The sequence below is a fragment of the Neolamprologus multifasciatus genome, chromosome 5, assembly GCF_963576455.1.
Source record: "Neolamprologus multifasciatus chromosome 5, fNeoMul1.2, whole genome shotgun sequence".
In the NCBI taxonomy this organism is placed as follows: Eukaryota; Metazoa; Chordata; class Actinopteri; order Cichliformes; family Cichlidae; genus Neolamprologus; species Neolamprologus multifasciatus.
In genome coordinates this window covers 30,288,766-30,316,754 of record NC_140443.1, presented here as the reverse complement: position 1 = coordinate 30,316,754, position 27,989 = coordinate 30,288,766, and the positions used below count along the sequence as shown (strand labels likewise).

General features: G+C 40.8%; 1 protein-coding gene across 2 annotated transcripts; it reads right to left on the bottom strand.

Annotated features, from left to right (window-relative positions):
* Nucleotides 1-151: 151 nt before the first annotated feature.
* On the bottom strand, nucleotides 152-27,891 carry mst1rb (macrophage stimulating 1 receptor b). Of its 2 annotated transcripts, none has more exons than XM_085159591.1 (20): nucleotides 24,762-27,891; nucleotides 18,039-18,215; nucleotides 17,831-17,953; nucleotides 16,825-16,995; nucleotides 16,560-16,720; nucleotides 16,032-16,167; nucleotides 15,804-15,940; nucleotides 15,291-15,470; nucleotides 15,024-15,123; nucleotides 13,591-13,809; nucleotides 13,347-13,493; nucleotides 9,454-9,607; nucleotides 9,187-9,276; nucleotides 8,844-9,056; nucleotides 8,665-8,745; nucleotides 8,291-8,472; nucleotides 8,046-8,155; nucleotides 7,772-7,937; nucleotides 7,484-7,620; nucleotides 152-6,339 (listed from the first exon to the last, which is right to left on the bottom strand). In XM_085159591.1, the coding sequence occupies exons 1-20, from the start codon at nucleotides 25,965-25,967 to the stop codon at nucleotides 6,108-6,110; spliced, it is 4,122 nt and encodes a 1,373-aa protein (XP_085015717.1). In that variant the 5' UTR covers nucleotides 25,968-27,891; the 3' UTR covers nucleotides 152-6,107. The 2 variants fall into 2 exon arrangements, with proteins under 2 accessions (XP_085015717.1, XP_085015716.1); XM_085159590.1 differs by having other exon boundaries at nucleotides 8,844-9,059; nucleotides 24,762-25,967.
* Between the last annotated feature and the right edge of the window lie 98 nt (nucleotides 27,892-27,989).

The window sequence follows — 27,989 nt, the reverse complement described above, 5'->3', positions numbered from 1 at the left end:
TTTTATTTATATATGTTTATATATAAATATATGCGGTGGCCCCTAGAGACAAAGCACGTACAAACTCCAAAACACATTTCTAGCACAGAACTGAACTTCCAAAGCAGAGCTACTAGATCACTTAAATTACACAATTGAAAGCATGTGTGTATTGTTTGTGTATTTATACACTGCACTCATATATATTCAAATAATTTAAAAAAAAGTTAATTTACCTGTTACTACCACACACCAAATCGGGTCGTTGGTACTTGCTGGCTTGTGTAGCCACTAGGTAACAAAAGCTCAACACTGCACCCAGCATCCTGGAGCACTTCTGTTGTCTTTTGTACGTGTTTTGAGTTTTTACGTGCTTCTGAGTTTGTACGTGCTTCGAAGTTTGTATGTGCTTCGGAGTTTGTAAGTGCTTCGGAGTTTGTATGTGTTTTTACGTGTTTTGGAGTTTGTACGTGATTTGAAGTTTGTATGTGCTTTGTCTCTAGGGGCTGTAAATATACTTTTATTTATACACTCCACATAAAATGTAATAAATAAATCATATAATACAAAAATCAACTATTCACATTTCAAATTTTAACTATTTAAATTTTCAGCTTTTTCCTTTTACAAATTTAAAGTGAAACAACACAAAACACTGCAAACCACAACACAATTAAATATAAATTATAATATGAAAACAAAAAAAAGATGCATATTCTCTGTCATATGGGCCCGCATGAATAAACTTTCTGAATCCTTTATCATCTGCAACCGAAAATAGTTGTGGATGATTACTATACCTTTCTAATGTGAAGTTGTCCCTGGCTTTCTTTCTCTCTCTCTGTTCCTGTGCTACTGAGTGTAACTACCGCCCCTCCCCCCTCTGCCCAGCGTAAAGCACAAGGCTCGCGTGCGGAGTGAAGCGGAAAAAAAGTGCGAGAGAGAGGCTGAAAGAAAGAAGAAAAACAAAAAACCACGTGACGGTCGCGATAAGGAGCCGGCTCGCGTCGTTCACGTCAAAGAGCCGGCTCTAAGAGCCATTTCGTTCGCGAACGACCCATCACTAGTTGGACACCCCTGCTCTAGGTAAACATGTTTCAAATGCTGTTTACATGATAAACGTTTGTTGTACAAGTCTCTCATGAATAAGTTATTTTACCACTAATTTTGTCTGGTGTAGTCCTGCTGAAGTGACGACACAGGAATTGCTTTAAAGATTTGTAAGGGTGCTGAATATGTCAGTAAAAGTTTTTTTTTCTTAGCAGAAGCCCAAGCATATCTTGCTCTTCCTCATCTTCTTTCATTTCTGTTTTTAAATTGCTAAAGAAAATAAATGTAGGCCACCCACACCCAACAGCAGGGACAGGACATTTACCTAATGTAGCCAGCATCATTTATGGTGTACAGTGGTCAGAGAAAATCCTCACCACACAACAAGTAATAAACTGAGTTGTTGCAATAAGTACTAAGAGTGGGGACAAAGAAATGGGACCAATTACAGTCCAACATGGTGCAAAGTTATTTTATTTTTGCTAGAACAAAATGTGTTCATATCTAAAGCTTGTGATATGTGGGGTGTACAGCGCAATATAAAGGAAAGTCCTATTTGATCGTTCGATATAAATTTTTATCTTTCTGCAGAAGATAGAAGGATTCTGAGTAGATTGTAAAAAAGAAAACAAAAAAACAAAAAGGCTGACAATATCCTGGCTGAGCTTCAACGGCTCATGAGGGCACAATTGCTCACACAAAATAACCTTGTTTGAATGCAAATTCCGAATGTGCGCGCAAGGACCTTTTTCTTTGTCATTTTCATCGTTTCTGGCTGTGCATATAATGAGCGCTTTGCTTTGCTGGTTCCATAGGGTTTTTCGCTGCACTTTTTTTTAAAATAAAGCAGATGGAAAAGAATCCGTGAGCTCCCAATTTGCCTCTAGCACTTGCGAATCTGCCATCTTCACAAAGAAATGGAAATAATTAGCCTACTAATTTCATAAGTCTCCTTCAGATGGCCAATTCCACAGATTGCATTTCCTCTCTCCAAATATGACACAGCACTGAAGCACCGGTTATTCTTTATCCCTCTGGTAAGCCTGCCATAGGGCACGTATGGGATATGGACACAGATCACACACCCTCGGTGCATCACATCAATCAGCGTTGAGGTTTTATTTTTAATAGACTGTGTGTGTTGTCAAGTTTGTATTAATAAATAGGAAAGGAGAAATGAGATGCACTTCAATAGCTTTCAACTAGGGGACCTAATGATAAACTTATCTCAGAGAAAAGGATGAGGCTTGAAATGGTCATACAGCAGCAAATCTATTCACAGGTTCTTTTGTAGCCAAGACAAAACAAGAGGGAAGTAGAGATGGACAAAAACAGGAGAGAGGGAAACAGAGGATCATCGCTATCTTGATTTTTCACCACTGTGGATTTTGTGCATTCTGCAGTGCAAAATGTGGCTTTGCAAACACACACACTAAGCACACGCACACACTCACATTTTGACAACATAAGCTGGGCTCGCGCTCTCCATCTATATCAAAGGCCCCACCATGCGGGGATTGACTTTTGTTCTTGGCAGCATGAAAAAAGGGAAAACTTTATGATGTCTGTTTCCCTCTGGTTTTATTTGGCTCCAGCTCTGTTGTGGGGAGAGTGTGCTTGTTGTGTGTGTCGCCTGTTTCCAGCCCAGGGAGTCGCTACTGTATGCTGGTGAGACACTTGTTTGGTTTATTCGGGAGACTGACAGATGTCTCGGTTGGCTGTTTCTTCAGCTCATTTAATTGAAAATGCAGTCATTTGCTCCAGCCAAATGTTTATGGGAAGAACAAGTGAAAGAAGAAAAGAAGGGGAAACAATTTTGGTCTGTTGTCAGTTTTTACAATTTTATGTGGCATCTTTGTGAGGATCGGCTGGAGGTGGGAGCTGTTTGGTCAGTTGTGCTGTTTTGCAGCCCCAAAAATAATGAAACCACTAAATATATCTGGATCCACTGACAGGGAAGGAGCAAATCGGTGCCAGTGAGTATGACTTCTAAAAGAATACCGACCCCTAGTGGAGAACTGCAACAAGTGACTCATTCAGTAACAGACGAATGGTACACAGAAAAAAAAATAAGAAAGAAAAAATGATTGAGTGGCATGCAAAAGGCAGCTTGCACAAATATTTACTCATGTTCCACAGGATGAGAACACAGCTATAAACAAATAAATACTTAATTACACTATCTCATGCACACATCTAGTTAGAAATGGGGTGATGTCAGAGTTGTGGTCGATGTTGAGACTTTATAGTTTGATACAAAATATGCAGAGGAATCATTATACAGCAAAATAATTAAAAGCAACACTGCTGGATATGATTTACTCTGCTACCCTTTTAACCCCAAACTGTGTTTTTTATTTAATGAACCCCTGGACCGGAAGTGCTTTACTTTGTCCAACCTGGCAAAGCTGTTTTGTGTAATTTGTAGCAAGCTAGCTAACATTAAGGCTAACTTAATGACTTAATGCCAATGACTAATAAATTAGCTGCTAACAGACACACAGTCATGGTTGAAGACTGTGCAGTCTGTCAGTTTTAAGGTTTTGTGGAACAGAACTTGCCGGTAGGTCTTAGAATTAGGTAAATACAACCACAGGTGAACAAGTTTATTAAGATTATGTCATTATTCACTAAAAACCAAGCCAAAATATATAAGCAGTGTGTGAAAAAGTAATTACACCCTGTAATTCAGTAGCTTGTAGAGTCATTTTTAGCAGCAATAGCCTGAATTGTTTTTGATTTGATGCTCTCACATCATTGTGGAGATATTTTTGGCCTCTGTTCTTCACAATGCTACTTTAGTTCATTCATTCATGCACACCTCTCTTTAGTCACCACCATAACATTACAATCAGAAGTCTGGACTCGAACACCTCGATGATTCTTTTCTTTTTCACACATTCTGTTGCAGATTTGCTGCATGAACCAGTTTGGGCCAAGCTTTAGCTCTCACACAGATGACCTCACATTTGACTCTACAATACTTTGTGTATACAGAGGAGTTTGTATTCACCTCAATGACTCCAAGGTGTCCACGTCCAGTGACTGTAAAACAAACCCAAATCAGAATCTGAATCAATTCACAAAACTTTATTTAGCCCAAAATAGGCAAATCAATTCGACAGTCCAACATTAGAACAGTAAGCAGTGAATAAAAAATAAAAAACAAATCATCACCCTTCCACCACTGTGCTTGACAGTTGGTATGACGTGTTTGTGCTGATATGCTGCGTTTGGTGTTTGTCAAACATGCTGCAATGCGTCATGGCCACACATGTCCACTTTGTCTCATCTAAATCTAAATCTAAAGGACTTTGTTCAAGAAGTCTTGTGGTTTGTTCAGATACAACTTTGCAAACCTAAGCCACGCTGTAATTCTCTTTTTAGAGAGAGGAGCTTTTCTCTTGGCAACCCTTAAACAAGCCACACTCGGTCCTTCTTTTTCTAAATGAACTGACATGAACTTTAATATTTAACATGATAACTGAGGCCTGTAGAGATGTAGCTTTCAACTTTACAATCGGGGTGAATTTGCTGGGACATCCACTCCTGGGCTGATTGGCAGCTGTCTTAAATGCTTTTCGCTTGTAATGATCTTTCTCACTGTAGAATTATATTTATCTTATAATAATCTTATAACCCTTCTCAGACTGATGGACATCAACATCTTTCTTTCGCATTGGGGTAACAAACGCCTGAATGCGTGAGACCGGCATATTGCCAAAACGTTAGTTTTATTGAGGCGCTCACACTCGCTGATGATCAGTTAATAAAGTGCTTTTATTTAACAGCACCTGGCTGCTGTTTACCCTCTAAATTTCTATGGAAATAGTCAGGGTGTACTTAGTTTTTCACCAACTGCTTCTGCATTTTGGCTTAATTTTGTTAAATAAATAAAGACATGAGATAATATGTCATGTTTTATACTTAATCTGTGACTGGATTTATTTCATTTCAGGACCAGCTGACGACCAGATTATTTTTATTATGTCCTGATATGTAAAATTGTAGAATCCAAACAGAGTGTACTTTGTTTTTTTTTTATGATTGTATTATAATGTTTCTTTCGTTTACTAACCAGCTAGTACGACAAAACTAGCTGGTTAATAGCTGGTTACTACAGTCTAACATATTATTGGTTACCAGTTTATATATTGGAAATAGCCAATAAATAACTTTATGTTAAAGCAGTTTTAAGGTTTGAATTTTACTGGTGGTATCTAACATGATGAAGTATGCTTTATTATTTGGATCCATTTGTGGAGGCCCAGGTTTAAGAGCCTATTATATTATGCTATTTTTATCCCATTTGACATTTCCAGTACTGTATTTTATATCCGAAAGTGCTGCAGAGAATTACAGGAATTCAACCAATGTAGAGTCTACTTGCATGCAGTTCCCAAACAAACTACTAGGATATGTCAGATGCTGAGTGTTTGAAATGCTGCCTTCAACTGGAAGGAATGAACAAAACTGGACTTTTCCTTCTCCACTGTTAAATCTCCATTAAAGCTAAAGCATTAACGCAAACATGAATGAGAATAGCCTACATGAGTTGTTCCAAATGTTTTTGCACTTATGTGGTGACACACAGGAAGAACATGTGCATCAGCAAAAGCTCTGCGCAGCACCAATTCAGAACTAATGCAGTACCAGCCTCTTAATCCACTGTCAGAAATAAGCACTTGAGCTCCCCTCTCATCAATGCCTCGCTCACCAAAAAGCACACTTTTCTTCTTCAGCGCCCAGCATCTGTGAGCTGTAGTGTCTGCATGTCTGTAGGTGTTCGTAATTTGAAGGTACTTTTTACTTACCTAATGCACTACGGTGAAGAATATCTTGCTATCTCTGTCTTTCTTTTTCCTTTGGTTCACAAACCTAAAGCCCACAGTTGGGCCTTCTCACTTTTTCCAACTACTTATGCTTTTCCGGTGAAAAGCAGCATTTCTGATTCAAATCCACTGAGGTAAAAGACACTGGTGTGATGAGACGGAAGTTTGTTTGTTTTTTCCTTTTTTGTGCGCCTGCTATTAGCACCAGAACCAGTTTAAAGTAGGGTGTAAGTAGGGGGAGGTGAATCAAGAAGACATTGAGCCCGAGTCTTCAACGTCTGTGGAGTCATACTCATCAGCGGATTCAGTCAGGGCAGGGTAGGGATGAGGCTGGTCAAGGTTGACGTAGGTGACATTCAGACTGATGTAGTGCTCTCCTTCCAGGCCAGACAGTATGGTGGAGACAGCTGACACCAGTGTAGCAAAGCTGGGCCTCAACTCTGGATCCGGGTCCCAGCACTGGAGCATAATGCTATACCTGGGGAAAAAATACAAGCACAATTAAAATGTTGTATAAGGAATTAGACATTTTCACGTAAATTTTGCCAGGCCCTGAAAAATTTCAGACTTACAGCAGACTCACACAGAAACACTGTATGTGTTGCTGCAGCTGGTTAATCCTCTCCTGATGACTACGTGGCATGTAGGAACGATTTTGATTGGCATGTGTGTCATAGACTTGTTTTATTGAACCAGGGTTTACAGGGCCGTGAAGCACAACAATTTGAGAAGATGGCATAGATTTGTATGCTGAGAGTTGGATAATGAGACGGATAGCTCTCCTGTGTCTGAACACTAAGCATATATCTGTACCCAGCAGCTCATTAGCACAAAGACTAGAGCGAGTGAAACAGCTTGCCAGGCTGTGTACAGCTGTGAGACAATCCAGCGCCTAGGACGCTCACATAGGCAACCAGATGAGATCCCTAGAGGTTCATGGTTCGAGCTGGCAAAAAATATTTTGAAAATATTTAATTAATGACATGTGAATTTTGTTACATTTGGGTGAAGCCAGGTTAGGTTTGTTTCACCATTCCCAGAAGTGAATGGACCACCAAGAAAGTGATTATATAATTAAAAAGTATTGTTCCTCTGATTTGCTCTGATCTAGGTGGTCCAGGTGACTCCCTTCCATGAGTCCTCAGACCATGTTGAATGTGTTGCCAGGCCTCAGTGGACACGGGGCATGCATGGTTACTCTTTAGTTGTTGAGCAAGAGATCACCACCTAAGCAGTTTATCATTAAAAGGCAAAAGTACGGTCACACTAGAGTGTGTGTGTGGGGGGATTGTCAGTTGTGTGTTAGTGTATCTGTGTGAGTGCGAAACACATAAACATTAACTCCAAGACAGTGTTGCATAACCATGTTAAAATACAAAGTAGTGGAGAATTTACAGGTATCACTCCACTTGAACATCTTGTCATTATTATCTGGACTTTGAGTCATGATTTTTTTTTTTTTTTTTTTTTTACCCTGCAGCTGTTAATTTGTACCAGAACTACTTAAGCATTGGTAGGATCCACATCAACACTTACACATATACAACAGTGTATTTTTGCAATAACTTTTGGAGTGAATCAGAAATTTGGGGCCATAAAACGACTTCATTCTTACTACTTACAAAGGGTCAGGGCAGTACTGTGGCTGAGGAAGCCTCCTGCCCTTCAGTAAATAGTGCGTTATATCGTATGGGTCCACCTCTGGGTAGGGGCTGGCTCCTCTGGTCAGCATTTCCCACATCAGAACACCAAAGGACCACTGTATCCAAAGACACAAAATATATACATCAAATATCAGCAAATGTGCATAAAGCACTCAAATACAACGTTTTAATGCAAACAGTGTAATGGAAATCAAATAAAATACATTTTAAATGCAACTTTACTGCAGTAAATCTTTATATGCGTACCACGTCTGACTTGGAGGTAAATTTTTGTGTTTGCAGACTCTCGATGGCCATCCACTTGACAGGCAGTTTAGCCTTCCTGTGGTCCTGAACACTGTAATATTCCTTATCGAAAACATCTCTGGCCATGCCAAAGTCCGCCACCTTCACCGTGTACGACTCATCCAGCCTGAAGAAAGGAAAAGCCAACTGAAGGATTCTCTCGAAACCAAATGCTTTAAGTCTAACAGAGACACTGAAACATTTGCTAAATTCTCTGCATGTCTTGGAAACTCACATGCAGTTGCGTGCAGCGAGATCTCTGTGCACAAACTTCTTCTGGGCCAAATACTCCATCCCCTTGGCAACTTGCAGCCCAAAGCCAATCAGATCCTTTACAGTGGGGTTCTAAAGAAATCCCATGAACACACAACAAGACACACCTCATTAAACAAAAGGAAATGATAGTTTATTAGGTATTTAACAGATGGTTCCTCATAAACGAGGTAAAGAATTTCCAATATTTTAATATAGTTATCACACCCTCTTCTCGCAGCGTATGAAATGCCGCAAGTCCCCGTGTTTCATGTATGGCAGAACCACAAGAGGGAGCCCTTCCTGTGGCAGGAGGATGCCCAACAGAGAAAGCACATTGCTGTGATGGAAGCCCTTCATTATGATGCCTTCCTTCAGAAACTGCTCCACCTCTTCCACATCTGTTATTCCTGATGACACACACATGTAATAAGTCTTTTCTGATGGCCTCTGAGAAGACAGTGGAATTACAGAGAGAACCTCTTCTGAAAGGTACTCATAGGACATCACAGATACTCTTAGCACTTTGTTCCACAGCAGAGACACTCGGGTTCTTTCGTAAAACATATAAATCAAACCTCGAGAAGCAGAAGATACTCAACTATTCAAAGACTTGACAGCACAGTGGATTTCTCTGTTGTTGGAGTCTGTGAAGTAGCCGTGATAGACGGTTCCAAAATGACCTGCAACAAAAATGAGAGACATAATTACAGAGTTGCTTCAAAATATTATATAATGCTTGGGTTCCATAGCAAGTTTTTTCACGCGCACAAGTCCTTACCTTTTCCGATAATCCGATGTTTCTGGACAACAAGCATCTCGGCAGGAATAAGAACATCTTTCACCTCTTCCAGCAGCTCTGGCCTAAAACTAGTGATAGGGATCTTTTCTGTAGGAAGGAGGGGAGTGAGGGTCGGATCTATGCGCCCTGCAGCATAGGTCAGGCTGGGGAAAGCTACCGGCCCCACCAAGGGGGTGGGAGGACTTAGCGATACTACTAGTAAAAGTTCACAGAGAAAGAAAAAGACAGGCATGAAGTTATTAAGTTTATGAAGGGGTTTTTGTCAAAGGAAAATCAGCAATAATTAGAGTAAAGAATATTATATATGTGCTTAGATAGCCACCTCTTCTGTAGTCTCCAACAGGTGACATCTCCACATTATTTGTACCACAGCGGTTGGCGCTGTGGGTTAAACGTGACTCTACCATGGAGGCTGAAAAACATTTCACAATCGTGTTCAATCATCAACCCTAACAGCGGAACACATTTACATCCTATACAAAACCTGAGATGTTCTGCTTGAAAGACTTTAGTAATTCATCACACTGACACCCGCTAGCAGTTGTATAAACATGACTCGTCAAGGTCCACACATGAAAGCGGCGCTAACCTTTCTTCTTCTTCCTTAAGTGTTTCATGACAACAAAGGCCAGCACCGCCCCGGCAACCAGAGCTGCCAGGATCCCCAAAACGATCCCCACCATGTAATGGTTGCTGACCCTCACCACTGTGCCAACGTTGTGAACCTGTCCGTTGATGGAGATCTAAGACAATAAAGTCCATAAATCACAAGTTTAGTATTTCTGTAGATCTGGAGTAAACCATTCATTTATGTAAGTTTTTGCCACATATGCTCTAACCAATGTTAGTTAGTAAAAATCTAATTTTGTATGAGCTCAGCTGTAAAAAAAAAAAAAAAAAAATTAATAATAATATTAATTTGTACGTTAAATGTTGATTTTATGGTGGATGGCTCAACACTTTAAACAAAAAGCATGCATCTCTAATAGATCCATAATTTTCTATAGTATTCTGTTTATACATGAAAGAGTATCTGCACGCCTGGTGGACAGCAAGGAGGAGGACGCTACTTGGAGATATGGACGCTACTTTTATTTTTAAGAGTCAAAGTGCATCCAAGACAGAAACAGCTGCTGACACAAATACTGCTAACGCTACATCAGCTCAGTACAAGCATCTGCACTCACAGCACGCTAACACAAAGGTATCAAAGACCCCTAAGTGACATCAATATTGAGTGCACACAACTCAGCAGCCAAAGCCTTCTGCAGGTAACAGTAGCTGTGATGAGCATTCAGACATGTAGCATTGTAACTTCTCTTTTATACCTGCACGTGTTTCTGCAGGAGAATCACTCCGATGATCACTTTTAACTTGCCTTGCTTTGTGTAGTGGGCTTTGTTCACGCTTAAAAAAGAAAGCCATCGTGTATGTCGTCATTAAAGTACTGATTTGTATCAGCGTGTGGAATGCAGCCGAAGGTTAACACTGTTAACCGGTATTTATGTGGCAATGTATTTTAGGTCATGTTACATGAAAGTAACGAGTAGTGTAAGAAATTACTTTCTACGGGGAGTAATTAAATCACGTACTGCATTAGTTTTAAGAAAAGAAGCGAGTAATGTGTGATGCATGAGTTTTTGTTTAGTATTGACCCCAACACTGTATACGACACATTAGTGCAAATTTAAAATGCTGACATTCCAATCCATTGCCTACTTCCAGAAAGATAAGTAATACATTACAGTCAACATATTATTTTAATATTAAATTTAGGTTAAATGTTAATAAGCTAAAACTAGCTTATTTTGGTGTCTTGACAGTCACTTAATATTTAGTAAGCTAAAAATAGGGTTAGCTTATTCTGAACTAGCAAATTTAGCAAGTTCAAGGAATCATGAAATATCACAACTCATTATTCCATGTTGCACCGGTCCGTCGTGGTGAAGAGGGAGCTGAGTGTAAAAGCGAAGCTCTCAATTTACCGGTCGATCTACGTCCCTACCCTCACCTATGGCCACGAGCTGTGGGTAGTGACCGAAAGAACGAGATCGCGGATACAAGCGGCGGAAATGAGCTTCCTCCGAAGGGTGGCTGGCCTCTCCCTTAGAGATAGGGTGAGAAGTTCGGCCATCCGGGAGGGGCTCAGAGTAGAGCCGCTGCTGCTCCACATCGAAAGGAGCCAGCTGAGGTGGTTTGGGCATCTGACAAGGATGCCTCCTGGGTGAGGTGTTCCAGGCATGTCCCACCGGGAGGAGGCCCCGGGGCAGACCCAGGACCAGTGTTGTAGTGATGGGTCGTTCGCGAACGAAATGGCTCTTAGAGCCGGCTCTTTGACGTGAACGACGCGAGCCGGGTCCTTATCGCGAGCCGTCACGTGTTTTTTTTTTTTTCTTTCTCTCAGCCTCTCTCTCGCACTTTTTTTCTGCTTCACTGGGCAGAGGGGGGAGGGGCGGTAGTTACACTCAGTAGCACAGGAACAGAGCCAGAGGGAGAGAAAGAAAGCCAGGGACAACAACGTCACATTAGAAAGGTATAGTAATCATCCACAACTATTTTCAGTTGCAGATGATAAAGGATTCAGAAAGTTTATTCATGCGGGCCCATATGACAGAGAATATGCATGTTATTTTTGTTTTCATATTTTAATTTATATTGAATTGTGTTGTGGTTTGCAGGGTTTTGTGTTGTTGAACTTTAAATTTGTAAAAGGAAAAAGCTGAAAATTTAAATAGTTAAAAGTTGAAATTTGAATAGTTGATTTTTGTATTATATGATTTATTTATTACATTTTATGTGGAGTGAATAAATAAAAGTATAATTACGGTGGCCCCTAGAGACAAAGCACATACAAACTTCAAATCACGTACGAACTCTGAAGCACGTACAAACCCTGAAGCACGTACAAACTCCAAAACACGTAAAAACTCCAAAACATGTAAAAACACGTACAAACTCAGAAGCACATAAAAACTCAAAACACGTACAAAAGTCAACAGATGTGCTCCAGAATGCTAGGCGCAGTGTTGAGCTTTTGTTACCTAGTGGCTACACAAGCCAGCAAGTACCAACGACCGGATTTGGTGTGTGGTAGTAACAGGTAAATGAACATTGTTTTTAAATTATTTGAATATATATGAGTGCCTGTGTATAAATACACAAACATGCTTTCAATTGTGTAATTTAAGTGATCTAGTAGCTCTGCTTTGGAAGTTCAGTTCATGCTAGAAATGTGTTTTGGAGTTTGTACGTGTTTTGTCTCTAGGGGCCACCGCATATATTTATATATAAACATATATAAATAAAACCACTTTTTTTACGTTAGTAATTCCTTTTGTGCATAATTTAATATTATTGTTAATAATAAATTAATTAAAGCAACAAAACAACCTGAAGAGCCGGTTCGGAGCCGAAAGAGCAGGCTCTTTTTAGTGAGTCGAACCGAAAGAGCCGGATCTCTAAAAAGAGCCGGAAATCCCATCACTACAGCGTTGCCAACTCCTCAGTAAGAAAAATCGCTAGAAGTCGCTAAATGACGTCATCACCTAATTTGCATAATTGGTCATGCTAATGTAATTGTAACCTACGCTGCTGGAAAGAGAAATAACATCGTGGACGAGACATAAAGTGAGCAAAAAACGTCCTAAATGCATTTAGAATTTATTTAGAACTACAAATTAAATTTCTTTTAGCAATTATTGTTTCTTGTAATGTCACAATTCCAACCCTGCTCCTTTACCCGGGCTTGGACCGGCAAAAATGACCCGAAATAGGCACTCTGGTGGAGTTACTTTGTGTGTGTGTGTGTTTATAAGTAGTTTTAAACCTGATCCACAAAACAGCATAAGAGTAAAAGAAGAACTGACTGCGTTACAGCACCCGCTGCTTGTTGAGAGTAAAAGCCATATGCGCTTTCACATCTTTTTTGAAAAGTCTGAAAAGTCGCTAAATATAGCGACAAAGTCGCTAAATTGGCAACACTGCCCAGGACACGCTGGAGAGATTATATCTCTCGGCTGGCCTGGGAACGCCTTGGTGTTCCCCCGGATAAGCTGGAGGAGGTGGCTGGGGAGAGGGAGGTCTGGGCCTCTTTGCTTAGGCTGCTGCCCCCGCGACTCGGCCTCAGATAAAGCGGATGAAGATGGATGGATGGATGGATTATTCCATGTTGTTAATTTTTGTAATTTCTTTAATTTGAATGTCAAAAAAAGCACAGAAACTGGTCTTTTATATAGATATGGGGTCAGAACCCATAGTTAGAATGCCAGAATCAGTATGGTGGAGATGGGATCTGTGTTCATATAAAAAATATTGAATTTATCCAACAGTTACTTGTCTATCCTATCTTGTAGGTACACGAGACAGGACAGACAACTTAGTGATGTACAGTAATGGTTACTAATCAGTGGCAGAGACAGTAAAACTTAGGACCCCAAGTTCCATATTGAATCAAGTTAATCAATTTATAACCATCTGACCGACCTTCACTGGTAGTCCCTCACTAGGAATGGTCATGTTTTTGGGGATCCTGCAGGTTATCTCATTATCCAGGACTTTAGCACCACAATCAACACCTGCCACCGTCATAATGATGGTCATGCAGGAGCTCACCAGGTTCAGCTTTTGGTGCTAAGAACAGGATCAAAACGTGTGATATTTAAAATTTCCAATAAATTCCACACATTCGAATTGATTTAAGTAAGAATGAAGTAACACAACAGCTTACATGTAGTGACACCTCATCAAACCCAGGGTACAAATTTAGAACATGTCCTTCTGTTTCAAAAGGTATGGGCTCGCCGTAGGGGTGATAGGAGAACTCTTTGCTCCACAGGCTTGATGCTCCATCCATATCAAAAGATAGCGATCCTTCTACAGTTTCATCCCTGTGGAAAACAGGGGTCATGCATTCCATCCGTGTGGGTAAAGACTTGCCGAGGCACTCCTGAAACAAAACAGTGTAATAAAATTTTAATGCTTGTTCTATACAGTAAAATATAAGCACATCACCCAGAGAAGCAATAGAGAAACTCTATAATTTAATACACTGCTCAAAAAAATACTAAAAACATATCGGATCTCAAAGGGAGAAAAATCATGTTGGATATTTATAATGACACGGACTGGGTAATGTGTTAGGAATGAAAGGATGTCGCAGCATTTTTTTGGGCATAAAAATTATCAGAGTTAAAATACAGAGAGTTGAATTCAAAGACACCCTAAAAAATGATGCAGCAGAATAGTCCTTTTTGCAAAAGAAATGTCATTGCAGCTACTCAAAATGTTCCTCAGTTGTTTGCGTGGCCCCCACATGCTTTTACGCATGCCTGACAATGTTGTGTAATACTCCTCAGTATCCGGGAGGTATCTCTTGCCAGATCTAGATGAAGCCTGTACAGCCTGAAGTGCAACCTGGTGGCTCTGGATGGACTTGAAATATAATTTCCCAGAGGTGTCCTATTGGGTTTAAGTATGGGCGAGCATGGGGACCAGTTGGTGTCAGTTCCTTCATCCTTAGGAACTGCGTGACCTGGAAACCTTCACTGACTGACCGCTAAACCAGCCATGCTAAACTATGTTACAGGCAGGATTACTTTCTCCAGACCCTTTCATGTTGGTTACATGTTCTCATGTGCTCATGGTGCCGCAGTTCAGCAGTGTCAGGCAGTGAGCACAGAGCACACTGAGGATGCCGGGCCTCGTCAGTCTGTTTCTGAACACCAGTGTCCTGCTGGAGGTCATTTTGTAGTTTTGGCTGATCTCATCCTCATCCTTGCACAAAGGAGTAGACACCTGTCCTGCTGATTGTTTAAGGCCCTGTCCAAGTCTTCTAGAGAAACTGTCTGGGTCCTGGAATCTCCTCCATGCTCTTGAGACTATGGTAGGAAGTACAGCAAATGTATGTGCCATCCTGTAGGAGTTGGACTACCAGGGCAACCTCTGTAGGGTGCAGAGATCACCTCATTCTACTAGTAGTGACACTGAGCCTACCCAAATGGAAAACGAGTTAAAAAAAACAGTAAGAAAACATGAGAAGGGAAAATATCAGTGGCCTCCAGCTGTAACACCATTCCCGTTTTGAATGTTGCCTCATTGGTGCACCTGTTGTTAATTTTTTTGAGCGCTGTATATTTACAATGATCGATGATGGAACTGTACCGTTGACACAGATTTCAGGTGGCTCTCATTGGGTTTAAAGCGGATGATGGTGCGGTAGACAGAATCCAGGTTCTCCCCTTCAATGACAATCTTTGAACCTCTGCAACAAAAAGACAGATGTTTAAATTCCATTTTTTTAACGAATCTGCCATTTCAGAAAAATGAATAATACACAAAAGTGAAGTGCAAATGCAAAATGTTCCGATCATGCCCTCAAAGTATGTACACACAGCAGCTGTTTTTGTGCTGAGGTCTCTGTGGCATTACCTGTCAAAGCTACAGTCGGGCCGGACGTCTGTTATCTTTGGGTTTTCCTTGTAGTAAAACACCTTTGTTGTGAGAACAGGAGACTTGTCAATGAACACACTCAGAGGAACATCTCTCACCTCTGAGATTTCTTTGGACAAACAAATGATGGAAGACACGTTGCCTTTAGGCGCTGTGACCCTGCAGAGAGACAAAGCTATGTGTGAGTGACACGTCACAACAGACAAACTGGAGCAAATCGAAAGGCTTCATGCTCTAAAATATATTTGTGTTATCATCAAGAACTGGAGCAAAAAATAGTTCACTTGTGAGTCTTTTAACGCTTAGCCAGTACTTTTCCACATTCTTTTCCAAACAAGCCTGAACATGTTTGCTTAAAACATCATACCAGTAACGACACTGTCATTTTCTTAACCTCTGAAAACCAAGACAACTTTACAAGCTCTAAGACAAACGCTTGAGAAACTGAGTAAGTGATTGTGCTACAAAGCCCGTAAAGTTTTGTATTTGTACCTTTTTATGTCGCAGGCCACATCGTTAAGAGTGACTCTCCGGGTCTTTCCAGCATCTAAGTGTGGCCCACTCACTGTGATGAGCGTGCCCCCAACACGAGGGCCATAGTTGGGCTGGATTTCTGTGATGTTGGGAACCTGAAGAAGTCCGTTTATTTTGATATTGTGGTAAATCAAACCCTCTTTATAGACAAGGAAAAAAGAATTGCAAGATATTAACAAAGGTTACCACAAACGTGAATCCTGGCATTTCTGCCTTCCCTTCAATAGAGTAGCGTCCCTCCACTTTGCCCTCATGCACTTCCACTGTAATGTTGACTGGTTTGAACAGCTCAGTGGCCCCAGAGCGAATCTTACACACCAAGCTGAGTATCAGAAGAAAACACTTGCATTAGACATGTCCAACAAAACTACTAACAATTTAATTTCATGGTGAATTAAAACTGTCTGACTACAACAGGAGACTAAATTACCTTCGGTGACTTATCTTTGCTGTTTGCAAAGACCGTTATAGAATAATGAGCAAGCATTAATATAAATAGGGCATATCACAGTGCGGCGAAGATATTAAAAAAAAAACTACTGATAAGATAAGATAAGATAAGATAAGATAAGATAAAACTTTATTAATCCCTCGGGTGGGTTCCTCTGGGAAATTTGGTAATTTTTTTTGATGGATTTGATGGATTTGCTGATAATGATTATAACACAAAAACCTTGTTCTTGGAACCAAAACAAGCCTTGCAAAGTTACTCACTGCGTGTTGTTGCTTTTGGCTGGAATCACAGTGCAGGACGTCTGTCCCAGTCGGATCTGGTGGGTTCTGGAGGTGATAGCGGGTCTCAAAGGCGACTGGAACTCCCACCCAGTCAGCGTTAGCTCTGTTTGACCATCAGGGGGAGCAGTCCGTGGAAAGAACTGTGTTAATAAAAGACAATGTATAGTTCACCATTGGAAATGAATGCTGTCATAAGTTGTAGATTTCAGATTCAGAGATTGTGGATTATTAGACTAAATCTCACTCCGGAGATCCCAGGTGGGCAGGACTCGTTTCTCCAGCGATTGTGGCACTCGCTCTCCCACGAGCACACTCCAGAGCACCAGCCACAGCCCATGAATTTTGGGGCAGTCAGGCACATGGCACAAGTCAGGAAGTGTTGACAGCCTGGTCCTCTTTGGGGCACCTGGATCATCTAAAACAGAGTAATAACCGTTTTCATCTTACACACTTATTGTTAGGGGAAAAAAACTCTTCATTTTATTTTTCATATAATGAAGCCTATAAGCAGCATAAGAAATGTTCTTTTCAAAACCAAATGTTGATTTCTCACATTAAATATGAAAAGTATTCTGCCTGACATGTTCGTCTGCATTATACCTTGTTTCTTGTATTGTAGGGATGATCTACTCTACCTGAGTAGATCATCCCTTTCGTAGTGTTAGCAGGACACATGTAAAAATCTTAAATGCAGGATTTAAACAAGATATATGTGATAATGTAAATGACATAGTTTCATAAAACTACTGTAGAATCATTTTTTTTGCTCCTTAATAATTGATCCTGTTCATGGAGTGAGACGTGTAAGCTGATACTTGGTCTCATTCAGCAATAGTCTGTTTAAGAGGTCAGCTGGACAGCTCCTAGTGCTGAAACGACTCTTATCTAGTGTCATTAAAATATTACAAACATGTTCAGAGGAGCTTCATTTTCTAAGGTCACGTGACCAGTTTGATTTAATGATTCACTTTAAGGCTCTGACAGTCATTTCAAGTTCTTCAATTTTCTAATTAACCACTAATTGATTCTCATGGTCACAAGGGTGACACCGTTTTAAAAGTGAAAGACATTCGCTGGCCCTAAGGCAAGAGAACACCCGGGCAGGTGCTAAAATTACCCAGCTCTTTTGTAACTGTAATGTGACCAGATCTCCGTGTCTTTCAATAGTGAGAGCACGATTTACCCACAGAGGCTGCTAAGCTTGGACTAGTATAAGATTGGTATACTGTGCAAAGGGACTGCAGCTGTACCTTGTCTCCAACCACAAAGAGAAGATATTCTGAAGAATGCACAGCAGCAATGGAGGAGACCCTCTGGTTTTCTACCAAGGAGTAATTGGCAAAGATGACAGGGCTGGATCTTGTCAGCACAAGCTGCCAACACAAAATGAAGGGTTGATCATTAGTAGAGGAGCAAGTAAATGAAGACAAATGCTAAAGATGATAAATTATGCTATACCTGAAGCAGGCGTCCGGTCGAGGTACCAATGTGGGCCACGGTCTTGTTCTCTATAGTTGTGACCAGGAGAGATGTGAGCAGGACGTTTGTCATCTTCCTGTTGAACAGGTCCACTCTGTAGTAGGGCTTTGACACCATGGTAGGATGGTCTCTGCATGTGGCATTGTTCTCCATGCTCTAGTACAAAGGTCGTAGACAGCAGAGGGCACAGACAACAGGAAACGGTGAGAGAAAAAGCAGTTCAAGTGCAAGCTGCAGCGAAGCGGTATCACACAATATGTGGCAGCAGGGTATCAACAGGATGTTTGTCTTTTATGCTGGAAAAAGAGAGTATGATCTTGTGCAGTGTTGTGCTGTCAATGTGTTTCAGGCTATAGACATAAAAAATAGTTTATACTGAGCATTAAAATGATCACTTATTCTTGATATATCATATTACGTTGTGTTCAGCAGCAGATCAGCAGTCGTTTAGGTTTAACTGTAGAAGAAGTTTAGTAAGTATACCCTCAGGTATATTTTCTAACTCAAATTACTGTATTTGCAGGGATATGTTTAACTTAAAAGGCAGCATGAAACAAATCCATCTCTCTGTACAATTCCTTGATCTAAAAACACAAGTGCACACTGCAGTAATTGTATACCCTTAATATCTGCACATCCTCTATAGAGAAATAACAAAGTTAGTATGATAAGAGGGGTACTTTAACTTGTTCGTTACTGTTCTTACCGTCTTGGGGCAACTTTGACCACATAACTTCCTCTGGGATTAATAAAGTATTTCGATTCTGATTCTTTATGACAACTGAGCAGAGTCTGAGAATGTCTGATCTGCTGTATGCTGTGTGATGAAGTTGGTCCTTGAGAATAACTATTAAGGGGACTTGCATTTGGACAAATCTGTTAAAGTCAGTGTTTAATGGGAAATGTAATCAAATCTACACCATCAATCACATATAAAGGCTTTTTGATGTAAACAAGAACACAGCCATGATAGTATGTTAAAGAAGATTTATTAGCTGTCCGACCGCATGGGAGCATAGAGTTTGTTTTACATGCCTTGAGCAGTTCCATATTATTAGATTGTAATATTTGATCTCTGGAAAACGTACAGTTGTGGTTCGACAGACTGAGCTGCTTTCTTGTGAGATAAGTTGAGCTCGTCACCGGGGTGACAAAGAGAAACAAAGTATCTGGCACACCAGAAGCCCGACGTGAATAGGTTGTATTGTAATAATACAATAATATTGTAATAATATTGTAATAATATGATTATTTAATAATCTAAAGGCCTTTGATAGATGTTTATGCCTTGCATTACTGACAGGAGGATCGCCCTGGAGCTGTAGATACAGAGCAGGGAGCATCACTGTTTGATTTAAGGGAGTATTCTACCAAGGAACACAAACCTCCACCAAGGCAGCTCACTAAGCAGCATTTACTTGTAATGGAATAGTATTGTCTTTCGTGAATATTCATTTTGTTTTCTTTGTTCTTTTTAAATATACTTTAAAAAGTTGTTGGGTTTTTTTGTATTTTTTATTTAACCTTTATTTAACCAGGAAGATTGAATTGAGATTAAAAACCTCTTTTTCAAGGGAGACCTGGCCAAGTTTGTAGTGCAGTAAAAACAAGTGCAAAGTCGGTCCTGTTAAAACCCATTTTAATATTGTGGGATGGAATAAAATGCCTTTTGTTATTATCTAACCTGCAGTATCCATATTGTACTAACAAACACAGCTTATGGCTTTTAGGCCATATTGAGATGAGCAAACATACTGGCAATCTTTGAATTTTTGTTATGGGAATGATTATACTCATTTTATACATATTGCATTCTGTGCCTATAAAAGAGTTGTGGCTCAGTCCATTAATTGAAGGCGATATGTCTGGCCAATCCAGTGTGAGGTTGACTAGAGCTGTGGAAGGAATTGCAATACACGCTTACAAAACACTTATATCAGGTTATTCTTTATTATCTTTTATTTGTTCATATTCTTTTATTAAGTTTTAAGGAGTATCATTTGATTAAAACATTTATTCAATATATATTACACATATAGTTTCAGTTGTGTACGTGCTGGCCTTCTGTCTGGTGGAAAGGTAATAAGGTTTAGCTGGTGAGGTGAGAGGTGAAACTGAGTGCATTTCAGGTTGACACACACACACACACACACACACACACACACAGTAGATAGACTCATTTATAGGTGAGAGGTTAATCATATTTTGCTTGTGACTGCAAAATTGTGCCTGCAAAAGAACAGTTTGTTGCAGAATGTGTGCCTGATGTTCCAGACAATAAGCGAGCGTCCGGCAGCGACAGGAAGACACCTGGGATGGAGACGAGGCGATGTTGTTTTTTCAAACTGTGTTAAAAGTCATTGTGGTTTTGGTTTTGATTTGACGTATGTATGTATTGTATTGCTTAACGCATGAAGGGGTGTTATAAATTTCCCTGATGATATAAAATAACTGTTTTGTGTATTGTTAGAGAGAGATCGATGCTGATTGTGTAACAGTGTTCGTCTCTCCACACGTGTGTTCATTAAAATCATCGTTTGACTCCACCCGGCCAGATCAGTGTTGTTATTTGGATTACCTCCTGTATCCCTCCTTAATATTTGAACCCTAACAATATACTTGACTTAATTTTAATTACACTTTTTGAGTGTAGAGCACGTGTGGCATGCATTTTATTTTTAGTAAAATTTATTTTTGTCATGGTCTCTGTGTCTTTGTTGAGTTACTCTCGTGAGTACAGCCCCGATAAACCCTGTTTCTCGTGTGACTACTGGGTTTATGCTAACCGCAGTTCTCTTGTGCTTAGGTTCTCGGACTTGTCCGTACCCCCGATCTGTTTCCCTGGTGGTGTGGCGTGGAATGGAGTAAGAGTGTGTGTAGAAAACAAATACGAGAGGAGCGAGTGAGCGGAGTGTGTTTGGATTCAGAAGAGTGCCGAAGACAAGCTGGGAAGGAGCGAATGAGCGGAGCGTGTTTTGAACTTTCTCCCCTTTTCCCCCTGGACCGCTGCACATCCCTGCCCTGTACACTGTCTATACTTTCACGTGGTGTTTTGTAAATAAATTTACGACTGCTATTCTTGTTCAGCTGGTCTGAGCCTGAGTCCATTTTTGCCCGTGTTACAATTTTAATGTTTTGCAATAAATATCAAGTGAAAAAAATGTTTCAAAAGTGTTTTCAAAAGAAAAAATACAAATTCTGGAATATTATGACCTGTTATTATAATTTACATAACATTCATAATAAAATAATGTGATATTTAGAATCCCTATACATCACTGCCTATATGTCGTCAATACAAACAATGTAAGTAAGAATGTCAGTAAGTCATTAAGTTGACCTTGAAGAGCTTAGTGAATGTAGGGAAATTTTTATGGATTGTTAACATGAGCCCACTCTGGACCCCTGCAAAGCTTTAATGGAATTTATTTAAAACCCACCGAGCTGTCGCGTTTACAGACAGGCTTGAATTTGCCATATTTTTCTAGTCAATGTCCAATTGTAGTGTGAAGTCTCCTCCAGTTAACTGAAGCCTGACATTAGTGGCCTAGTGCCACTGGAAGCCATATATGTCTTTGTGTCACATTTTCTCTGTTTTGTTGATGATGTTTTGGCAGCAGTTTTGGCATATATTGGTCTGCTGTGAAGTGGAAGAACCAAGGTTTCAGTCTATTGGACAGTCCCGCTGTCACGTTACTCAATATTCAGACCAGCAGCCAAAAGTAACAACCGAAGATCCAGTACAAGAACACTTCATTAGTCCAAGCAAAAAGTGTTCCTCCAAAGGCAGAGGAAGGGGCAACATAACTCGAGTTCTGCCAAACTTTATGAAATCACTTTCTCCTGAAGTGCCATCATCTGGGATACCCAGCAGCTGAAGTCATACTAATTATAGAGCTTTACAATATCACAGCAACATTACAGTAATAGCAACCAGTCCTTGTGGGAATACTCATAGTTTCTCAAACTGGAATTTACTTAAAGTAACTGTGGTATCAGATGTCTTACCACAGCTCCCACTACCCAAAACCTACCCCAAAAGACAAAACTGCATAATTTAACACAAAAAAATATGAGAAATATGCATGGGATCTGGGAATAAACAGGCCTTTTCCCATGAGAAACCAGCAGCAACATATTCTGAGATCTCTAAAATTAGACATCTTAACACACACGCATCGCCTGAAAAGGCCACTGACTAAAGTCACATAAAAAGGGAACGGGGCAAACCTTTCCAGTCCCAACTGACCCTCACTCCCACTTGGCTGCTATCCAGGTCCTTCTAGATAATGATGAGTGTAGTAAGACTTTTTCCATATTTATTAGCGATCCAAAAAGCTTTCTGCATCCCTGTTTTCTCTGACTTAACAGTGGCTGCCAAATGACTGCCGATGCAAAAGCTTCTCACATTCCTAATATGACTGAAATGGAAACCTTAATATTGCTTCACAGAAACCACAAAATTTTCCTTTTCATTGGTGTGTCATCTAGAGGAGGTGATACATGATGAATAAAGGATCATTTCTGGCTAAAGAGGAAAATAGATTCAACTGAATGACCATAAAAATTCAAGGGTGAATACAATAGACTGTATATAAAAGATGGTCATACCACCCAGACCTCTCCCATTGGTTTTATACTGTGTGTAATGAAGCCAGAAGTAGCCAGACGTAGGAAAAGCTGGCCAAATATGCCGAGAATCCCAGCTGTGCACAAAACAGCCAAGCAATGATGCATTCAAGAACAACCAGATGTTCTGAAATTTCCAGTGTTTGTTTTCCTAACTGCATTGTCTGTAAATATCTCTCAAAACCATCTCAAAAAATGTGCTCCATTGTCGAGTGTCTGATGTAAAAGCTGCAAATAAACCCCAAATCTTCATCCAGCAAACCTCTCGCCTTTGAGTGGAAAATCCCTGCTCCATATAAGATGTGTGTGACCTAGCCAGAAACCCAGGGAGATTTGCCTCGTCAGTGACGCTTTGGCTTTGGTGACAACACTGTGTGGTTGTGTCTGATCAACATTTTTTTGTAAACCTAGTGAAGGTTTTGTCAGAAATCTCATTGTTTACAGATGTGGTATAAGTGTGTATTTATCTAAGTTTTATTTGTCACTAAACCACAATGATTCAAAGACTGGACACGTCTGACATCTTCAAGTTAAATATTCATAGAAAAGATGGAAGGAGAAACTATCAATTCTGGCCAAAACTAGGGATGGGTATCGTTTAGGTTTTATCCGATACCGGTGCCAAACCGGTACTTTTGAAACAGTACCGGTGTTTAAACGGTGCTCAAACCGGTGCTTAAAGAATGGAAAACACAAAATTGGTCCAAAAACCTCTCATGTTCAGCTGTTTTTTTTTGTAAAAAGATAACAATGTTAGCCTTTTCTGCAGCTATAGGGCATATATGGTATCATTCTTGGCTGGAAGCAGTGCTTAATCAATGGAAAAAACACAAACTTTGTCCAAAAACCTCTCATGTTTAACTGTTTTCCACTTTTTCTTTGGTCATTTTAGCCTTTTTGGCCAGGGTGAAGGGAGTATCTGCCATTTAACAAGAAGACAGCCGCATGTAACTACGATGATGTTTGCTGTTCACCTTACATGCATTAATTTAATAACGTGGTTAGCCTACTCAACCTAAATTATACACGAACAACATTAAGCTACTTACACAGAGAAGAACGGCTGCTGCTGCCATCATCATCCGTCATCATTTCTGCTACACTGGCAGGGCTAGGGGCCAGGACTCTCCTCTTCGGGTTTTTGGGGGATGTTGCTAACTCCGGGTCCGATAACAGGCACCACACCCGCAGTAGATGCGCTCGGTGTGAGGTCTCGCAGCAAGCTATCAAATACGGCGCATTTTTTGGCTTTTAAAAAAAACGGTATCCGTTGCCAGGTGTTTTATCGGATTTGAGGTGTTACTTCCTTTGACAGTATCACAGTATCAGCTTAAAGCACTTGTTGCAGGCTGCTGAGTTTGCATATTTTGCTGTGAAGTACAGCCAGACTTTTGACCGCTTCGCCTTGGGCATTTTTAATCTGTAGCTCTGCTCTAAAAGAACGTACGTAACTTTTAGAGCTACGTACGTACGTCCACGACAAAGAAATAGACAGTCTGACCCTCCTGGACCCGCCTACTATCCTCGGAAATGTAAAATGATTGGCTAGAATCCAAAGTGTATGACATCTCAGGGAAAAAAAGCACCGAAATAAAGCACCGAAATAAAGCACCGAAATGTGCGCTGCTTTTTGGTCTGGTTACTACCGTTTATGTCAGAACCGGTGCCATCATGGCACCGGATACCGGTACCCATCCCTAGCCAAAACCATTTTTGGTACCAGGCTGTAAATGGGCTTTTTAATTAAGGGTTTAACATGGGAGTCTTTTAGGGATTGATTCACTTTTGGAGCCTGCCACTACAAGACAAACAATTTTTGGCTTCCCGTGATGGATTCATTTTCAGCACCAAGGCTGGATGAAGATGAGAGACATATTTTAAAGCTCTGCACCCATGTGCAAGATTTTTATCAAGCCACCTTTGTTAGTCCATAAATTATTCAAGTTCAGATAATTTTCTGCTCATCTTATCGCGACATACTTTCCTTTTTGCCAGCTTAGACCAAGCAACTGTAGCATTTAGAAGAAGAAGTAGCATTTTCATAGTTGTGTATTTGCAGACTGATGCGCTCACCTCATGTGGACAGCTCTCACAGGGTTGGAAATGGCAGAGCCCTCTAGAGAGCTGCTCAGGTCCAGACTCACAGCAGTCATCCACCCCATCAGCAATTGCCTTGTTCACATTGTCCATGGGGAAGGCGCACAGGGCAGAGTCATGCTCCGTGACTCCGTTGTCGTCGGTGACAGCAAAAACACCATACAGGATGTCATCCTCCTCCTCCGCTCCTAACTCTTCTGCCAGCTCTCTGCCTGCTTTGCCAAAATGGGCTGCTTGGACCACGTTGTACACAATATCCTTATAAGGTTCACTGGCTACGTTCCTCCTCCTGCGCTTTGGTTCAAAGCGACACTCCAAGATCAACTCGCGATACCGCTTCATTTCCCATTCGTTCCTCGGGAGACGTCCCAGACGAGTCTGAAAAGGCGACGATTCCTGATCTGGGCTCTCTCTCTGGACTGAAAGGAAGTACACAAACTCCTGAGTGAAGAAGCTGTAGACATATTCAATATGGTATGTCTTTCGCAGGCTGGGAAGGACAGTCAGACCACGCACATCACTGAAGAAACCATCTTCTGTGGCCAGTGGTCGGCGAACTGATAAAGACTTCTTGCTGTAACGCTGAGTGACACTGTCATTAACACTGGCCGCGACAAAGAAATAGACAGTTTGACCCTCCTCCACCATTGTGACTTTCGTACCAAGAGGGCTAGCCACACAGTCAGGACAGTTAGCAGCAGAGTTTGAGCCCTTTCTGAACAAACACTTTGAAAGAGAGGGTGGCTCTCCATTTGGGTTCAGCTGGTGGAAATAGCATACGCCGTACTGAGAACTTCCACAAGAATATAAATACATAAAGAGTGTATCCAACAGCAACACCTGATTGTCTGTGTCCTCTGGAAAGTTGTGATTCTTGTCAATCTCACACAAATTGCATATGTGACACTCTGAGCCCCCCACTGGCCCAGTGCGGAGCTCCCACACCTTCTCCAGGCTTCTGTTGACAGCTTCGATCACATTCTTAGAGGCCACGTACACTTCTTGGTAAAATGAGTTGTTGACTATATTTTGGATGGGACCCCCAGCTTGGAAGAAAGGCATTGTGTACACAACAGAGAAGTTGACAGGGCTGGGGGCCAAAGACGCACAGTTGGCCAGGGCAAAGGCCAGCACAGTCTGGAACCAGACGCATGCCCACCACTGTCCGGCCCAGTGGACCATCTCCAGTCCGGGTTCCAGGGGCCCAAAGGCACAGGCGATGTGTCGCTACCTCCAGGTCTGCTGCTGAGTCAAAACCATCCTTAAACCACCCAGTGACACCTGATAAAACAAAAAGAGTAAAATAACTCATTAAACCGATAAGAAATCATGAGCTGCAACTCAAGAATGACTAAAGCTTTGATAGTTCCTTGCTTGAGAGTTAAATAACAAAGATGCCATTTTAAAGCTAGATGATCCAGGAAAGCTTTGCATAAAGATGTGAAAGAGAAAAGGGGATCTTAGCTGACTGGACTGCTTTCTCCTGCTTTAAGCTAAATGTCCTCTAGGACCAACATTATACTGAACGGACATGTAAGTATTAGACAGATCTTCTCATCTAGCTCAGTCCAAGAAATCAAGTGAGCATATAACAAGCAGTACTTATATTACCTTCATTCAAGGCTTTTAAATGCATATCGCCTATTTCTTATCTAAGGTTCCTTTAGCAGGAATGGATTTTGTTTAAAGAACCACCTTTTGAACAAACAAAAAGCCGCAATCCCGTTTGTATGAAGAGGTAAAAGCTGACAGAAGTGAGATGTGTCTGAAACCTGTTTACTAAAACTGCTGTAAGACCATAAAATGATAAGCAGTAGCCTGTTGTTTCATGTTGTCATGATAAATTATGCCTCCTATGGGATTTGCTACTAATGAAAGTGAAAATCAATATAACAGTATTTTATTATGTTTTGCGTGGAACCCTAAAAGACCCGAGGTAACAATCATCATCACCATCTTGTCTGGTCCTGATAATAAAAGCACATGTGGTCATAAAAATAAAAGCTTTCTCTGACTCACCACGGACACTGACAGGAAATGTTTAGATCATCAGACACAGAGTTGTGGTGGTAGAAGATGTGGATCTAACTATTTTTACTGGGGCTTTGTACATAAGCCATTCATATCTGTCTGGTCATGTTTACTCTGGTTAATCACAGGCAGAGTTTTTCAAATGAATCATCTTCTTTTATGCAAGGGAGTTGGTGGTAGCAAGCCAAGATAATGCCTTTTGCTCAACATGAACCAACCAAATTTAGCAAATCTACATTTTTCCATTGCTCATCCAGCCCAAGCTCTACGCAGCGTCCGAGCCCTGTCTTCATCGTGAACATACATAAGTGGGGGGATCATTAACTGGACATACGGCATGACTGTTTTCTGGCCTGGCCTCTCAATTATGCATTCCTGTCACAACCCCTACGTGCCTTTCAGGGGGAAAAGATGGCCACGGACTGATGGTCGTCAGACGTTGTGTAGCCTTTAAAACTACCAGGTGAGGGCAAAACTGCTCTTCGGTGTCAGAGAATTTAATCCATTTTGAACATTATATTTAACAGTGTGAGCCAACTGATTTTAAGCACAAAGCACTTGTTTTTGCTAAAAGCAGTCGTATGGAAAAGTTCAGAGTCTCAGGTCTTTGCATCAATAATTCATTGAACCCCGCTGATGCTGTTGTTACATTTTAACATTTGCAGCTCCTTGTAAAGCTGAGGTTAAGGTCTGGGGACATGAGTACACATAGTAATGGCACTGATTGACTTTCTCCGGGTTCATGGTTAATAAAGCAAACGGCTGAAACAGAGTTTCCATTCGCTTTGCTATTTTCAGGCCAATCAAGGCTTCATCAGTGAACCGGCATGAGTTGCCAGTAAAGCACCTTGCTCACTGGCACTTCGGTGTCCTAATCAAGAGTAGAAGAAGATCGAAGATCTCTCTTAGAATAATCGATGCACAGATATCCAGGGGGATTTGCAGAGATGAGCTGCTGTTCAAACAATCAATAGTGAACACATATTGAACCCGAAGGACTCATTGACTGAGTAGAAGGAAATAAATTCCAAGGCAATAGAGACTCACTAGAAATATCCAGTTTAAGGAGAAACTGGATATTTCTCAAAACTTTGTTTTGAGAAATCTTTATTCTACTGTGTGATTTTATACAAAACAAAGTGAGATCAGAAATCAGTCCAATTATGAGTATGT

Excerpts from the sequence above, each read along its gene's own strand:
- mst1rb (XM_085159590.1), bottom strand. The coding sequence starts at position 25,967 with ATGGTCCACTGGGCCGGACAGTGGTGGGCATGCGTCTGGTTCCAGACT. Across the intron at positions 16,996-17,830 it reads TCTTTGTGGTTGGAGACAAG|ATGATCCAGGTGCCCCAAAG; the intron begins GTACAGCTGCAG and ends ACTCTGTTTTAG. Across the intron at positions 15,941-16,031 it reads TGCCAGGATTCACGTTTGTG|GTTCCCAACATCACAGAAAT; the intron begins GTAACCTTTGTT and ends GGACTTCTTCAG.